This window comes from Malus domestica, chromosome 07, assembly GCF_042453785.1.
Source record: "Malus domestica chromosome 07, GDT2T_hap1".
NCBI classification, from domain to species: Eukaryota; Viridiplantae; Streptophyta; class Magnoliopsida; order Rosales; family Rosaceae; genus Malus; species Malus domestica.
In genome coordinates this window covers 35,719,729-35,735,596 of record NC_091667.1, presented here as the reverse complement: position 1 = coordinate 35,735,596, position 15,868 = coordinate 35,719,729, and the positions used below count along the sequence as shown (strand labels likewise).

Below are 15,868 nucleotides of genomic sequence, written 5' to 3'. Positions count from 1 at the left end.
TTATTTAGGTCATTACGTGAAAATTAATATCCTTGTTAAATTGTTACGTAAACGACTACGTGATCATCTTTTTAAATGTATTTTTGTCAAACTCATCCCTCCACTTCAAGAGGATATTGACAAAATGTTTACAGAATGACCAAAATGATTTACAGTGACAAACTCATGAACCACTTCCTCTATTTTCTTTGTTAGAAACCAAATGAGGAGTTATGTCAATCTCAAAGACCATTTTGACAAGAAAACCCTCCCAATTTTGATAGGGGTTACCATAAAAATAAGGTTTTACGAATGGACTACTTAGAGTGAGGGCCCAAAAGAAAAGGGCCCGGTCAGGGATATGGGTTTCGTTTTTTTTTTTTCACAAATAAATAATATGGGCTGACGAGCCGAGTCACCCGACCCAAACCAACCCGAACTCGCTCACTTCAGCGTCCACCATTCTCGTTATCTTTAACCGCTTTGGACAGCTCGGCCAGCTTTCCGCTCTCACCCTCTTCTGCAACTCGTCCTCCACCACCACTAATGGCAGCTGACCTTCTTCTCTCTCCTCCCTTCTCCAAAAAAATGGGTACTCTCTCTCTCTCTCGCTCTTCAGAATTTCCATATATTTCAGTTTTAATTTGTATTGATTTATGATTCGCTGGTTTGATTTACCGAAGGTTGGATTTTTGGCAAAAAAATTTCCAAAATATTTGAAAAGAATGGTTTTTACATATTTGAATTTGTTGGGGTTTGAGTTGTTCATACAATACAAGTAGTGGGCTCTTACACACTAATGATTTTGCTTTGAACAATCCAGGATGAGCAAAGTGTGCTTGCATCACATGATGCAGTCTGCCCATTTGTAAAAAGGCAGCAACGCCTTCTCTGTTTGCCTCCCGAAAGAGAATTGCAGCATCAAGCTTTTCATGGTACCTGTTAGAGCCTTTGCCCTCTGCTGGACCTCCAGCAGAACTTTTGCTTCTGTTGGCTCATTGGATAGAAACCTGGCAGCCCAAGAAAAGCACTTTCAAGGGTGAAAAACTTTGCAGTTCTTTTGATTTGGTTTCTTTTCTATTGATTTTGCTAACTGCAGTTTCTAAAATATTAAGGGCTCGTTTGATGCTTAGGAATGAATTCGATTGAATAACTCGTAAGAATTACCATGTATTTCGAAGTAAGAAATGAAAGGTTTTTCATTGTGTAGGAATTGGAGGGGATAAGTTATGAGGTGTTGATATCCTACCATTTTGTGAGAACTCAAAGTGGTAAGATTACTTCACGAGTAATCCATCTTCTACCTTCAACTCAGAAAAAAATATTCATTTCTTCGATGACATACATTGAATCTAGTGAGTTATCCAATCAAATCCAATCCTAGGCACCGAATGAGCGCTTAGTTTCATCTCAAAATGATGAGTCAATGACCCTAAACCAGTTTTAATGATTAGCAGGTTCAGAACTTCTTTTAAGCAATCAAGTAATAGATTGGATGGGATGAAAAGTTTTGAGAGAGAGTTGCAAGAGTTACTTGATGAAGTCAAAAGGTTGATTATGATGGGGAACAAAAATGATGGTATAGACCTACTTCAAGCCAATTATGAGGCTGTGATTCTGTGAAGGAAAGGATGAATGCCGGCGTTAGAGGCATTGAAAAAGCTGCCACCATTGACATCACAGCTCTAGGATACATGGCTATTGGCTACTGGCTATAGTAATTTCTTTTTTCCTTCTCTAGGGAAAGCATGTATAGTTTTTCTCTCCCATTGCCCTCTGTAAGCTGTAATTGCTCTCCTTTTTGTTGGTGCATTTTAATGGACGACCAGTTGAATGAAGTTGTTGACAGTGTGAAGGATGGTGAACCGCTTCTGGATTCAGTCCTCGTGCACATGGGGAGCATGTATTCAACTCTGGGGAAGTTTGAGAAATCAATGTCTGCGTACAGGAGGGCTGTCAGTAACATGGAGAACAGATACGGTAAGCTCTCTTGTCAATTTGGAGCTTTTACTACTCGTAACTCAGTTGGCTGTTCCGAATTGGGTTATACGTCTTCTTTGGTGAATGATACTTGGTGGTCAAATTACTCGATCTCCTTAAAATGCATTACAATAATGTTGTGCATGAGTATTATTTAGTGGGCATAATCTAACACAAAATGAAGTCATGATGTATGTGACTTTGCACGATTCCATTGTGGCTTCACTGATTGCTGCCTGCAAGATTGGGGTTTTTTTTGTGTGTTTGTTGAGTGGTTATTGCCATCTTTTCTTCAGGGAAAAATAGTGTTTTTCTTACCATGCCAATTTTGGGCATGGCAAAAGTTCTCAGCTCCATCAGAAGAACTTCAAAAGCAGTAGAATCCTACAATTGTGCAATAACTCTTCTAGAATCAAGCAGAGATTTGGTCGTACCTTTATTTGGCCTCGGCAATCTTGAGCAAGTCCACCCCTCCTTTAGAGACGGGCCCAAAGCCTAAAAAAATAGGCTGGCACCCAAAAAAACCCCTCCAACCCTAAAAATAGGCCAGCCCAAAGTCCAAGTTAGGTTGTAAGCCGGCCCAAAATGGGTTGAGGTAGGAACCGGCCTATCTGACGTCATAGCATGACGTCAGTGGACAACATAAATTTTTTTTGCGTTAGGCGTGTGGGCGCGCATCCCTGACAAGGTGACAAGCGCCGGGCCTGCGTTGCAGGCACACTAAAGGGACGCAGGACATGGGCCACGTGGCTAAGCCTTGGCTGTTGGATTTCCAATGGTCAAAAAAATTTGAAATTCAAACCCAACGGTTAGTGACACGGCACAATCTGGACCGTTTGATTTTCAGATCAACGGTCTAGATTTTGGCAAAAAAACTTAACAAAAGAAGATAAAATGTCAGAAATTAATGATATTTTTTTTATAAATAAAGAAAATGCCAAAAATTAAAATAAAAATAATGTTGTAAAATTGTGAGAATGAATGCCCATAGTAGTGTAATTGTTGTTATGTAATATTTTCAAAAGAACGATAATGTGTTGTTGTGGGAAGTTTTAAAAAAGAGCAATCATTGCACTTTTGGTTTGTCACGAATGTGGCTCTATATAAAGAGCATTTCATGTGTGACTACAATACACAACAAAGAAAAGAAGTGAAAGCAATAATATCAGTATCCATCCATTCCTCTTTTTCCTAAATTTTTTTTGTGTTAACATTACAAAACTAAACAGTGTGATATTTTGCATCCCTTCTCTCTGTCCTTAGATAAGGTTATATTTATAATTTTTGCCTATTTATAACATGTTATCAGCACGACTCTCTAACCTTAACCAGTTCTCATCTCCCTTCACCGAAAAATGCTTCCTCTAAGGATTTTATTGTTCTTCTTCCTCCTTTGCCGCACCTGCTTGATGTACCCTTGCCAAGATCTGCTAGCACTATGATTGCTCCTAGTTCTCAATATAACAATTACTTATATTTTTTATTTCTTGTTTGGTGTAGCTCATGACTACTAACCCAGTGTTTATTTATGTTAATTTTACTGTGATCAAATATGGTGCGGTACAATCGCCCATCTTGAACTGCAGATTTAATTTTACTGCAATTTGAGGTGGTGCAGTATAATCGTCCACCTTGCACTGCATATTTAAATTTTCCTACTGCTTCAGTGGTGCGGTATAATCGCCCACCTGATGTTATATTGTTTCAATGAGAGCGGTGCGGTACAATTGCTTCCTTATTAATCATGTAAATCTCGAGCCTGAAGTTTCGAGTGCTTATTATTTTGCACTGAAGATCAAAATGAAAAATTTGTAAGAACTAGAAGTTTTAACACTACATTCCTCCATAATACATTATTGCAAGTTCTTTCTCATATCATTTTTCTTTCAGAAAAGAAAATGGCGAACTTGGTAAAGTTTTATTTTGTTGCCTTGGATATTGCTGGGAAAAACTACCTTACCTGGGTAGTGGATACCAAGATTCATCTGGAGGCAGGGAATCTTGAAGAAACTATCAAGGAGGAATATAGTACATCTTCTCAAGATCGGGCAAAGACCATAATCTTTATTTGTCCCCACCTTGATGAAGGATTGAAAAGCGATTACCTAACGGTTGAAGATCTATTTGCCCTCTGGAAGGCATTGAGAAATAGATACAATCACCAGAAAATAGTGATTCTTCCAAGGGCTCGTTATGAGTGGACACACCTAAATATCAGGATTTCAAGTCGGTTGCTGAGTACAACTTTGCAATGTTCAAAATTAGCTCCCAGATGAAGCTTTGCATGGAGACCATTACTGAGAAATATATGCTGGAAAAGACTTTCAGCACCTTTCATGCCTCCAACGTGCTCCTGCAACAGCAATATAGGGAGCGAGACTTTTGAGTAAACCAGCTGATATCGATGCTCTTCGTGACTGAACAAAACAATGAGCTTCTGATGAAAAATCATCAATCTCGACCTACTGGATCGATGTTATTCCTAAAAGTGAATGATGCTTCCCTTGAAGTGAATATCACATCCTTTCGTGGCAATAATTACAAACGACGACGTGGCCATAGACGAAGCTGGTGGAACGAGAAAGGTAATAATCATGGTGTCCAGTTTTAGTACCAAAGTCTAAGTCATAATTCAGGTTCGAATTTCAAAAATGTAAATCGTTACAAAGTTAAAACTCATATGAATAACACTCCTAGAAATTCTGAAGGAGTCTGCCATAGGTATGGTGACAATGAGCATTAGACGCATATTTGTCGTACCCCAAAACATCTGGTGGACTTGTATCAAGCCTCCCTCAAGGAGAAGGGTGTTAAAACCAATTTCCTTGACTAGGCTAAACCAATGGATGTACTTGATCCAGTGTGCGATTTATCAGGGCAATTGTACATAACCCACCTCGATATCTCAAACTTCATTGTGGAAAGAATGAATGAAGTGTAGTGATTCGATTGAATCATTTCTATTTGATGTACTCATATTATTGCTTTCATTTTTTTTCTTTGATGTGTATTGTAATCACACACGGAATGCTCTTTATATAGAGTCACATCCGTGACAAATCAAAAGTAAAATGATTGCTCTTTTTGAAAACTTCACACAACAAGGTATTTCATTTCAAAATTGCTTTTCAATATTCAGCTTTTCAAGGATTCCAACTAAATTCTTGTCGTCGACATATACTACCACTACAGCAAATCCAGAATTTGATTTCTTAATGAACACATAAGGGCAAATGACATTGTTGGTATATCCTCTTTGATCAAATACTCACTGAGACGATTCTACCACATTCATCCAGATTGTTTCAGCCTATATAACGATCGCCTTAATTTGATTGAGAGCATACCTTATGATTTATTAGTCGTTTCAGGCAACTTAAGTCCTTCTGGGACCTTCATATATATGTCAGTATATAATTCTCCATATAGATACGCGGTGATGACATCCATAAGTTGCATGTCAAGTTTTTCTGAAACCACCAATCTTATTAAGTAACAGAACGTAATTGCATCCATTACAGGAGAGTATGTCTCTTCATAATCAATTCCAGGTCTTTGTGAAAAACCTTGTGCAACAAGTCATGCTTTATATCTTGCAATTTCATTTTTTTCATTGCGCTTTCTTGTGAATATCCATTTGTAATCCACAGGGTTCACACCAATCGGGATTTGGATTACCGGTCTAAAAACACTTCATCTTTCTAAGGAATTTAATTCTGTTTGGATTGCATCTTTCCACTTAGGCTAATCTTGTCTCTGTTTGCATTCATCAACAAAGCAGGGCTAGATATCATCTCTTATTCTTCAGATAATAAGAGTACATCAAACATAAATGATTCAATAAAACCGATACATTTCATTCCCTCTTTCCACAATGAAGTCTGAGACATCCAGGTAGGTTGTGTTCAGTTGCCCTAATAAATTGCACACTGGATCAGGTATATCCATTGGTTTAGGCTGGTCAAGGAAATTGGTTTTGACACCATTCTCCTTGAGGGAGGCTTGATACAGGTCTACTAGATGTTTTGGGGTATGACATGTACGTGCCCAATGCCCATTGCCACCACACCTATGGCAAAACTCCTTTAGGATTTCTAGGAGTGTTATTCATATGAGCTTTACCTTTGTGGCGATTTACATTTTTGAAGCTCAGGCCTAAATTATGCCTTGGACCCTAGTTGTAAAACTGGACAACATGATTCTTGCCTTTTCCATTCCATCGGCCTTGCATGTGGCCACATTCTCGTTTGTAATTATTGCCACGAGAGGATGTGGTATTCACTTCAAGGGAAGCAACATTCATTTCTGGGAATGACGCCAATCCAGTAGGTCGGGACTGATGATTTTTCATCAGGAGCTCATTGTTTTGTTCAGCCACAAAGAGCATCGATATTAGCTGGTTGTACTCAGTAAAGCATTGATTTCTATAGTGCTGCTGCAGGAGCACGTTGGAGGCATGAAGGGTGCTGAAAGTCTTTTCCAACATATCTTCCTTAGTGATGGTCTCCCTATAAAGCTTCATCTATGAGCTAATAATGAATATTGCAGAGTTGTACTCAGCAACTGACTTGAAATCTTGGATCCTTAGGTGTGTCCATTTATAACGAGTCATTGGAAGAATCACCGTTTTCTGGTGATTGTATCTATTTCTCAATGCCTTTCAGAAGGCTAATGGATCTTCAACCGTTAGGTACGTGTTCTTCAATCCTTCATCAAGGTGGCGACGGATAAAGATCATGGTATTTGCCCGATCTTGAGAGAATGCATTGTTTTCCTCCTTGATAGTTTCTCCAAGATTTCCTGCCTCTAGATAGATCTTGGTATCCACTACCCAGGTAAGGTAGTTATTCCGAGTAATATCCAGGGCAACAAAATAAAGTTTTGCCAAGTTCGCAATTTTCTTTTCTGAAAGAAAAATGAGATTTGTAAGAACTTGCAATAATATGTATTAAGGAGAAATGTAGTGTTAGAACTTCTAGTTCTTACAAATTTTTCATTTTGATCTTCAGGTCAAAATGATAAGCACTCAAACTTCATTCTCGAGATTTACATGATTAATGAGAAGAGCAATTGTACTGCACCATTCTCATTGAAACAATATAGCATAGGATGAGCGATTATACCGCACCAATCAAGCAGTAGGAAAATTTAAATTTGCAATGCAGGGTGGACGATTATATCGCACCACCTAAAATTGCAGTAAAATTAAATTTGCAGTTCAAGATGGGCGATTGTACTGCACCATCGTTGATCGCAGTAAAATTAACATAAACACTGGGTTAGTAGTCAAGAGTTACACCAAACAAGAAATAAAAATATAAGTAATTGTTATATTGAGAACTAGGAGCATGCATGGTGCTAGCAAATCTTGGCGAGGGTACATCAAGCCAGTGAGGCAAAGAAGGAAGAAGAATAGTAAAATCCTTGAAGGAAGCATTTTTCAGCGAAAGGAGATGAGAATTGGTTAATGTTAGATAATCGTGCTGATAACGTGTTATAAATAGGTAAAAGTTAGAGAGATAACCTTTGCTGGGGACATGATAGAAGCAGGTACAAAATATCACATTATTTAGTTTCGTAACAATAATACAAAAAGATTGCAGGAAAAAGAGGAAGGGAGTGATACTGATATTATTGCTTTCACTTCTTTTCTTTGTTGTGTATTGTAATCACACATGGAGTGCTCTTTATATAGAGTCACATCTGTAACAAACCAAAAGTGAAATGATTGCTCTTTTTTAAAACTTCACACAACAACAATTACACTACTATTGCTCTTTTGAAAACATCACATAACAACAATTACACTACTGTGAGCGTTCATTCTCACAATTTTACAACAAGTATCCCTCATTTCCTCTTTTTCCTGCAATATTTTTGTGTTATAGTTACGAAATTAAATAGTGTGATATTTTGCACCCACTTCTCGCCTGTCCCTAGTAAATGTTATCTTTCTAATTTTTGCCTATTTATAACAAATAAAATAATTATTTTATTATTATTTTATAATAAAAAAATTAATATTTTAATAAAATGGACTGGGTTATTTAGTTTTAAGGGTGGAGATGCACTTGGCCAATTATTATTCATTGCAGTCAATTACTATTCATTTGGGTAGATTAAATGGATTTTAGGGCAGCTCATTTTTTAAAGGTGGAGTTGCTCTTAAAGAATGAAAGTCTACCGAGGCAGAAACTCCTTTTCTAAGGTTTAATTGCTTTCCCCTTCTTTATAGAATGGATTTCTTTGCTCCTTGTGCACTGACTGGTTGTTAGCCGGTTTAGTTTGATCACTTTCATTCTCTCTTGTCGTTTTTCAGAGTTTTGAACATATTCAAAAAATTATGGAGAAAATGATGGACGAGTTGGAATGGCTATGTGCTCCCTGGCCCGTGTGAAGTGTGCAATCTGTCTGTCTGTGTGTGCGTGTGTGTTGATCTCTCTCTCTCTCTCTCTCTCAATAGCTTCTCAGTTTCAAGGCTCTAATTCGTTACAGGAAATGCAAATGAAGCCATCTCTTTATATAGAAAAGCTCTCGAAGTGATCATGTCTTCCAATTATATGGCCTTAGATGACAGCATAATGGATAAGATGAGGATAGATTTGGCAGGGTTACTTCATGCTGTTGGAAGGTAGAGTTAATTGACCATTGCGATTATTCAAAGCTAATTTCATAAGTTTCTGGAAAGCAGATTGTGCTGCCGTTGTATGATAGTGGCGGTTGTTTAGTTATTACTCTGACTAGATGTTGACGGGTACACTCGGCAGGCGTCTTAATTTTTTCTAATCGGAAAACCTACAGTTTCTCTCTCTTTTAGCATATGAATTTGACAGGTGCTTGCAGAGGAAAGGAAGGCCGAGAGCTGCTGGAGGAATGTCTGATGATCACAGAAAGATATAAAGGTAAAGAGGACCCGAGCTCAGCGACACACCTTATTAATCTTGCAACTTCGCATTCACGCTCAAAGAATTATGTGGAGGCTGAGCGCTTGCTGAGGGCAAGTTTGCAGATCTTGGCAAAGACAGTGGGCCTGATGAACAATCCATCTCGTTTCCAATGCTGCACCTCGCAGTTACACTCTACCATTTGAAACGGGATGAAGAAGCTGAACAGCTTGCCCTGGAGGCTTTGCGCATTCGTGAAAAACCATTTGGAAAGGGACTCCCTTCCCGTTGGTATGTTGTCGTTTTCTTTAAGCTCAAATAAATTAGAGTGTCATTTCACATTTGTTCTTCGTCTGATGAGTTATGAATGATGTATTTGACAGTGGAGGCTCTCGACTGTTTGGTGTCATTCAAACCAGATTAACGAAGGACGACGAATCGTTACTCGGTCCCCTGAAGAGGGTTTTGAGCATCCATGAGAAAGAGTTCGGTCCCGAGAGCGAGGAGGTAACGATCACCTTGAAAAAAATTGTATTCTATTTGAACAAACTAGGGAGGAAAAACAACGTTTTCCCTCTGCAGAATAGATTGTCTGCACTTCGATTGAAATTTAAGCAGCGGATTCAACTTAATTACGTCTTGTGATTAAGCTTAATTCGTTCAGTAATCTTCATAATCTAAACTTTAATTTTGTTGGCACCGATAGTTCCGGCGGGCATCGTTCGTGAAGTCAGACAACAATAATTTGGGTGTTGATAGTGAGTGAGTTACGAAAGGAAGTGAGAGTAAGACTCTCTATAAACTCAGTTAAAAGTACAATTTAACGTCAATTTTCGTACCAACATTATAAAATATTGTGTATAAAATAAGAGGTGGCACAATTCATGAAGAGTCCCACTTTTGAGAGAACAACTAATCATACTCAAATTTATGAGAAGGGCTATTTGAATTTGACTGCAAGGAGTGACTATATTATGCTTAATTAGTTGACCCAACCATACTCCAATCTACGGGAAGTGAGAATCAATCTAAATGCAATGGGCGAGCACACTACTCTCAATCAACTTATGTAACCCGCATTACTAATGACATGTCCGGTAGATGGTGGGTTCTTTTCTTCATGTCTATTTCTGCGAGGAAAATGATCATCTCCGGATCCCTTTCACCTAATCCTCCTCGTCAAACAATCTGGGTCCTTGAAATTTGATCCAACGGCTAAAGTTATTATAACTTTTAGAGTAGCCCCTGTTTGTAACCGTTGGATCAAATTTCAAAGGCCCGAATTGTTTGATGAGTAGGATTAGGTGAAAGAGATCCGCTCCCTTTCCGCAAAAGGAAAATTGGTGACATCACCTTGGCCCCATGTGTAAATTACCAATTTGCTAAAATACATCCCAAACTTTCAAGAAATGGATGCAGAGAAACGTACATGTTATTGGTAACAGTTACATATCATTTCGTGTCAATTATACACTATTAAATGTTAGTTTCCTTTTACATAGCAATTATTCTTTTCTTTAAATAAAAAACAAACTTGTGGCTTTGTCACGACAGTCTATAATTTCGAAGACCAAGAAGAGTCACAAAAGCATTTCAATCTTCTCTGGCCACCATCGTGCTATTCACCAGCATCAGAAATCGAACCAACACGTGGCGTGTGAACTACGGATCTAAAATTCGTCATCAATCATTGAATCACCAGTGATGGTTTTACGTAGCAATTATGAGTGACACAGAATGTGTTGGTGACGGTATAAGCATCACTACATAACATCTCGTGCTAATTATATAATATTAAATATTAATTTTTAATTACTTGAGATTGTGTAATTGACACAAAATGTAAGGATAACGATAACTAAGTCAATTTCCCACCAACGAGGCAACGAACGTGTAATTTCCCACCAAAATTAGGACCTGGTACATTTTCCACATCGCGGTACAACCCTCTTCAGTACAACGTACTACTCCATTCAGCACAAAAAGAAATCGCAAAGTCTCAAAGTCTGGTATTTATTTGTACACAAGTTGTAAACGGATATTACCGACTTGCAATATTATAGCTAGCAAGCAAGCGACGGTGATGTAGGACGCAAGAAAGGAGGTGGAGGAGGTCTCTCTGTCGTCTGCATCTTCTTTTCCGGATCTCAGAAAACGTATGTCAAACCCTGTATTCCCATCTCCTTTTTAAGGTATTTTTCTCTTTGTTTTCAAAGTTTTCAGATGAAAGTTCAATGCTTTATTGCTCAATCTGTGGTTTTTTTACTGGGATTTTCTAGTTGCTGTTTGATTTTTTTTCAATTTTGTGGAGTGATTTGAGTTGGGTTTTGCTCTGTTTGTGTAAATTTTCTATCTTTTTATAAAAAAATTGGCGTTTCTGTATGAATCCGAGACCAATTTCCACTTACAGAATATATTAGCATGAACTAGCTTGGTATATGTCAATTTTGATTAGGTCTTCAGTGTGTGTACTAAATTATCGTAGATTATGCAATTATATAATGGAACTTTAACGAAAAGCTCCTGATATTGTTTACTGTAACGAAAAGCATCTGGTTTGATTTTAGATTCCTAATTTTTACGAGCGATATTCTACTTTAAACTAATCTAAATTGCGGTAGGGGGACTCGAATTAAGGTGCATAGCCTCTAGGCTCTAGCCAATGTTGCCATGCCCACGACCACGAGTGCTTAGATTTCCAGTTAAAAGTTAAAACACGGAATATAATTGACTTGATGTTTGTTTTGGTTTTACTTGTAGTTGTACTACTAGTTTGAGTCTTGAAATTATGTCAAAAGCATCAATCATTTGTGTCCTCCGTGTCTCTATGAGGTTGTATTGCTAATTTTGTTGCACCTCTATGTAAGATCGTCTGAATTTGCGTCTTTGTTTCTGCTTTATATGTTCCTGCCTTTCTGCGTTAGACAAATTAAAAGCTCAAATTCCTGCCTCACCGAGTGTACTTTTTCGTTGTAAAATTGATTACAGATAGACAAGGTATGGCAGAAGCAGGAGCACAGACTGCATGCCATTGTAGAGCAAACTGTTGTTTTGTCCAAGAAGACGCGAGGAGCGCTCCAAGATTTTCTTCCTACCCGTCGTCATCTTCCTCGAAAGCAGAATCTGATATTGCACCTGAGAACATCAAACCAGATTGCATGCCTTGTAACCCAAGTCCTGAACTAGCACCCAACACCAAGTGGTGGTTGAACCTGGAACCCAACTGTGGGCCTCAGGAGGAGTTTACTTACGAACAGCTAAAAGTTCTGGAAGCTGAACTTGAAGTTTTGAATTCCGGATTTGTTCATAGAACTCCCATTATAAGCGACTATTATCAGTGCAACGGGGTTTTGAGTACTCAAAATGACATAAAGAATAGTGCTAATTCTTTTGTGGAGCAGCCGCTCGAGGTTTGTGTCACTCATACAAGAAGTGACCAGAATAAGGGAATGCATGAGCGCAAGGCTGGAATTGGGAATGATCCACAAGTTCCTAAGAAAAAGGACCCGGGCGAGTTTAGGTACTCAGATGATCATCTCATGAAATTGGATTCTTCGAACTGCTTGAGCTCTGGGGAACCCAAGAAAATGTCTTCCAGTTTGGAATCCCAGTGGGTGGGAACCCAGAAAAATGAACCATGGTGGCGCTCTGCAGGTCAAGATGAGTTGTCTTCCTTGGTTGCTCAGAAGTCACTTGAACATATCGAGAATTGTGATCTCCCGCGGCCACAGATTAAGCATCGTAGGAAGGGCCCCTCAGCTTTCGATCCTAATTCAGCTATGGATCAGATGGCTGAAATGGGTTTCTCCAATATGGACACTTATACATGGGCGAGCTTTACTTCAACTTACTCAACACATGAGTCAGGCAGTCCTAGAAGGTTTGTATCTTTTACCTTATAGTTATTTTGGCAGCTGGCCACTATCATCTGGTATTCATGCAGCAAAAATAAATTTCAAAAACAACGAAAGAACTTTATGTCTTAAGTTTCATGCAGGTCGAGGATCAACGTGCAAATGGTCTATTAGCTTCCTTCATGTTATCATATTTTTCCTGTGTGTGTGGAGATTTCATCAACTGAAGCTCTAGATTGAGGAGAAGGAAAAGGGACGAAGGTGTTAACTTAGCGAAATTATGCTCGATTATCGGTTCATTACAAATGTCTGCCTGTTTCCCCCATAAGTAGAGTAATATGCCATGTTTCTTTCTGGGTGGTGGTTTTCACACTCCCGTTATCTCCTTCTGCTGTCATCCCGTTGTTTATGTTACTTGATTCTTTGATTTATTCGATCTAAAGGCTAGAGAAAAAGGAGGAGGGCACGGGGAGAAAAGGGGAGTGCGAAAATCACTTCCCTTCCTTATTTATCTCCGCGAGCCTTGATATTTTTCATTCATGATGCTTTTCATTCATTTAGTAACATTTGGAAATTCAGTGATCTCAATTGGTAAATCTGTTTCAGCAGGGATGAGGTTGAAACCCAAAACGATGTAGAAGACGAACGAACAAAAGCCGAGCTATTGGAAGCTTTGTGTCACTCTCAAACGCGAGCGAGGAACGCAGAGAAAGCCGCAAAGCAAGCCTATACAGAGAAGGAGCACATAATCACTCTGTTTTTCAAGCAGGCCTCACAACTCCTTGCTTACAAGCAGTGGTTGCAATTGCTGCAGCTCGAGAACTTCTGCCTGCAGCTCGACAACAAAGACCCACCATGGTCCCCTTACAGAGGCAGGCACATGAAGAAGGGCCAGCGCAGGGCCGGAAAACGGGGCAGCAGACGAAGCTACGAAATTAACACGGGCGTTGTTGCATTCGCGGTGGGATTGGGTCTTGCCGGGGCGGGTTTGCTCCTCGGATGGACAATGGGGTGGTTGTTTCCAACCGTTTAAACTATTCTTCGTGCTTTGCTTGCCTCTTATTTCGTGGATTGGATTTCACTTGACTGTCTACGTCTCCATTGCATGCGCGCGGAGGAGAAGTTTTGTATAAATGTATCGCCATGCTATTAAGTATAGAAAAGGAATATGATGATACTATTGTAGATTGATCTATATTAATCTATATTAAATTAATCCGCATTACAATGCAACTTTATTCGTAACAATGACAATACTAGATGGTATGGTAGAAACAAATAGTAATTTGTATGAGTATTTTTCTAAAATTCAATTGATATGGGTCAACCATTCCTACTGACGGTCAGAATTTCATTAAATATGTTCTTGAATTCGTTCGGGACGTGAGCAAAACTCATATTGGAGAAGAAAATGGCCCATGGTTTCCCTTTATTGGATGGCAATTAGTCATGTTTGAAGAGGTTTGTATACGGAACGTCTTAAGTACGATTCAATTTGTTTTTAGATTTGATAATCTTGTAAATACAATAAGGGATTTGTAGCTTAGTTCATTGTTCGATAAAAACATTCTCCCTTGCATTCAAGGTTCCGTTTGTAAGTATAAGAACATGTATTTTTTGTACATAACATGTAATTATCCAGAACTTAAGCATGCAATATACTACGCACACGTAACCACTAACCACCAAATCTTCCTTTCCACATGATAAATGTGGGATATTATTTTGTTGGACAGGAACGATGACCGACAGCCGACCTTATCGCTATCCGACGCTCAAACTGACCATCCAACGTTGCATCAACTACTTTTTAACCTGCCATGATTTTCCATCCAATCCAACCACTTGTTATCCAAAAATGACACCCATTCAAAACAAACAGACAAGCCAAACACTGTTCCTTTGCTCTACGGAAGGCTCCGACTAGACCGACAGTGCCTGATTTAGGATTCTAACATCAGGTGGTGCTAATCAATATATGTTAGGCTCTAATCAGGCGATGGCCTGGAACCTACCCATTTGCGCCTAGATGGAGCCTTAGAGGGTTTAAGTAAATTTATTATATATCAAATAAATAAGTGCTTATTAAAAATAAAAATAAAAACATACTTGTATTTGATAATATGGGTATATTATTTTAATTAGGTTATTTAACATATAACATACAAATTTTTGCTTTAGTATTTTAGTGAATTTGATGTTATAAGGTGAAATTTTAAGTGTTTATGTGTTCATAATACTTTACAAAATATTTTTAAGATGTCTTATGAATTTATAGTGAATTTTGAAAGAAATAACGATGTCAAACATATGGTGTAAAAAGAAGTTATATATTATCCCTTTATTAATTAAAATGTTAGGTGGCATAATTTGATTGGACAACAATTACAAAAAAGAAAAAGAAGAATGTGGAGTCGGTCACATGAAAAATGGGGAGAAAGTTTTTCTTCTTTGTTTGAACCAAGGTTCAAGAGTAGCAAAGTCATGATGGTCTTCCATGTATTCATATTCGTCTGAAATTATATTTTCTTCTTAGTTCAAAGCTTCTGTTGTCTGGCATTTGCACAATCGACATTCATTGTGATCTTTCCTATACCATTGTGTGATCCTCAAAGGTCCTCACAAAGTTTTCTTCGAACTGCCACCACCTGCCCAGACCGTTAGCAAAATTTACCTTTGAAAAAAGGGTACATTTAATAGCTGAACCAAGTAAAGTCAAACTTCTAGAATATGTGTGTTGACAATTCGGCTAATTACTTTTGCTCCTCGACGTTTTTTATTTTTAGGGTTTAATTACACGTTTGATTACCGAGATCGACGGATTAAACGAGCCCATCAAAAAGACGAACAAAATTGTCAAAAGAAAGTGACAACGAACCCCACGAATTGTTCTTTACAACAACAATTAATCATATGTGGGCGAAAAAAATATTAATTTAATTATGATTCGTTGACAAGTGGATTCAAGTCACAATTGGACCTAAGCTCATTACTGCATTGATGAAAAAAATAATTATGCTTTGCGAATTTGAACCGCACTCATATTTTTCTTCTAACAATTAATTGTGTAATCCACTAACGTTATTACTCTACCGAAAAAATGTGAACAATCTGAACAATGCCTATGTGCCAAAAGAAATATAACAATTAATGAATTAGATTAATTATACT

General features: G+C 38.2%; 2 protein-coding genes across 10 annotated transcripts; both read left to right on the top strand.

The window, feature by feature from the left end:
* The first annotated feature begins 410 nt into the window (after nt 1-410).
* Nucleotides 411-9,510, top strand: LOC103439890 (uncharacterized). 6 transcript variants are annotated; one of them, XM_008378530.4, is made up of 7 exons: nt 411-571; nt 803-1,018; nt 1,437-1,696; nt 1,829-1,959; nt 8,455-8,590; nt 8,803-9,134; nt 9,227-9,510. In XM_008378530.4, the coding sequence occupies exons 3-6, from the start codon at nt 1,611-1,613 to the stop codon at nt 9,047-9,049; spliced, it is 600 nt and encodes a 199-aa protein (XP_008376752.1). In that variant the 5' UTR covers nt 411-571; nt 803-1,018; nt 1,437-1,610; the 3' UTR covers nt 9,050-9,134; nt 9,227-9,510. The 6 variants fall into 6 exon arrangements, with proteins under 6 accessions (XP_008376752.1, XP_070681129.1, XP_028962064.1 ...); XM_070825028.1 differs by having other exon boundaries at nt 8,793-9,134; XM_029106231.2 differs by having other exon boundaries at nt 1,437-1,959.
* A 1,339-nt stretch (nt 9,511-10,849) lies between these two features.
* Nucleotides 10,850-13,926, top strand: LOC103439891 (uncharacterized). 4 transcript variants are annotated; one of them, XM_008378533.4, is made up of 3 exons: nt 10,850-10,999; nt 11,832-12,723; nt 13,304-13,926. In XM_008378533.4, exons 2-3 carry the CDS (start codon nt 11,843-11,845, stop codon nt 13,728-13,730), a joined length of 1,308 nt encoding a protein of 435 aa, XP_008376755.1. In that variant the 5' UTR covers nt 10,850-10,999; nt 11,832-11,842; the 3' UTR covers nt 13,731-13,926. The 4 variants fall into 4 exon arrangements, with proteins under 4 accessions (XP_008376755.1, XP_070681109.1, XP_008376756.1 ...); XM_070825008.1 differs by having other exon boundaries at nt 10,852-10,999; nt 13,307-13,926; XM_008378534.4 differs by having other exon boundaries at nt 10,855-11,035; nt 13,307-13,926.
* The last annotated feature ends 1,942 nt before the right edge of the window (nt 13,927-15,868 follow it).

Excerpts from the sequence above, each read along its gene's own strand:
- LOC103439891 (XM_008378533.4), top strand. The coding sequence starts at position 11,843 with ATGGCAGAAGCAGGAGCACAGACTGCATGCCATTGTAGAGCAAACTGT. Across the intron at positions 12,724-13,303 it reads GAGTCAGGCAGTCCTAGAAG|CAGGGATGAGGTTGAAACCC; the intron begins GTTTGTATCTTT and ends AATCTGTTTCAG.
- LOC103439890 (XM_029106231.2), top strand. The coding sequence starts at position 1,728 with ATGTATAGTTTTTCTCTCCCATTGCCCTCTGTAAGCTGTAATTGCTCT. Across the intron at positions 1,960-8,454 it reads TAACATGGAGAACAGATACG|GAAATGCAAATGAAGCCATC; the intron begins GTAAGCTCTCTT and ends AATTCGTTACAG. Across the intron at positions 8,591-8,802 it reads TTACTTCATGCTGTTGGAAG|AGGAAAGGAAGGCCGAGAGC; the intron begins GTAGAGTTAATT and ends AGGTGCTTGCAG.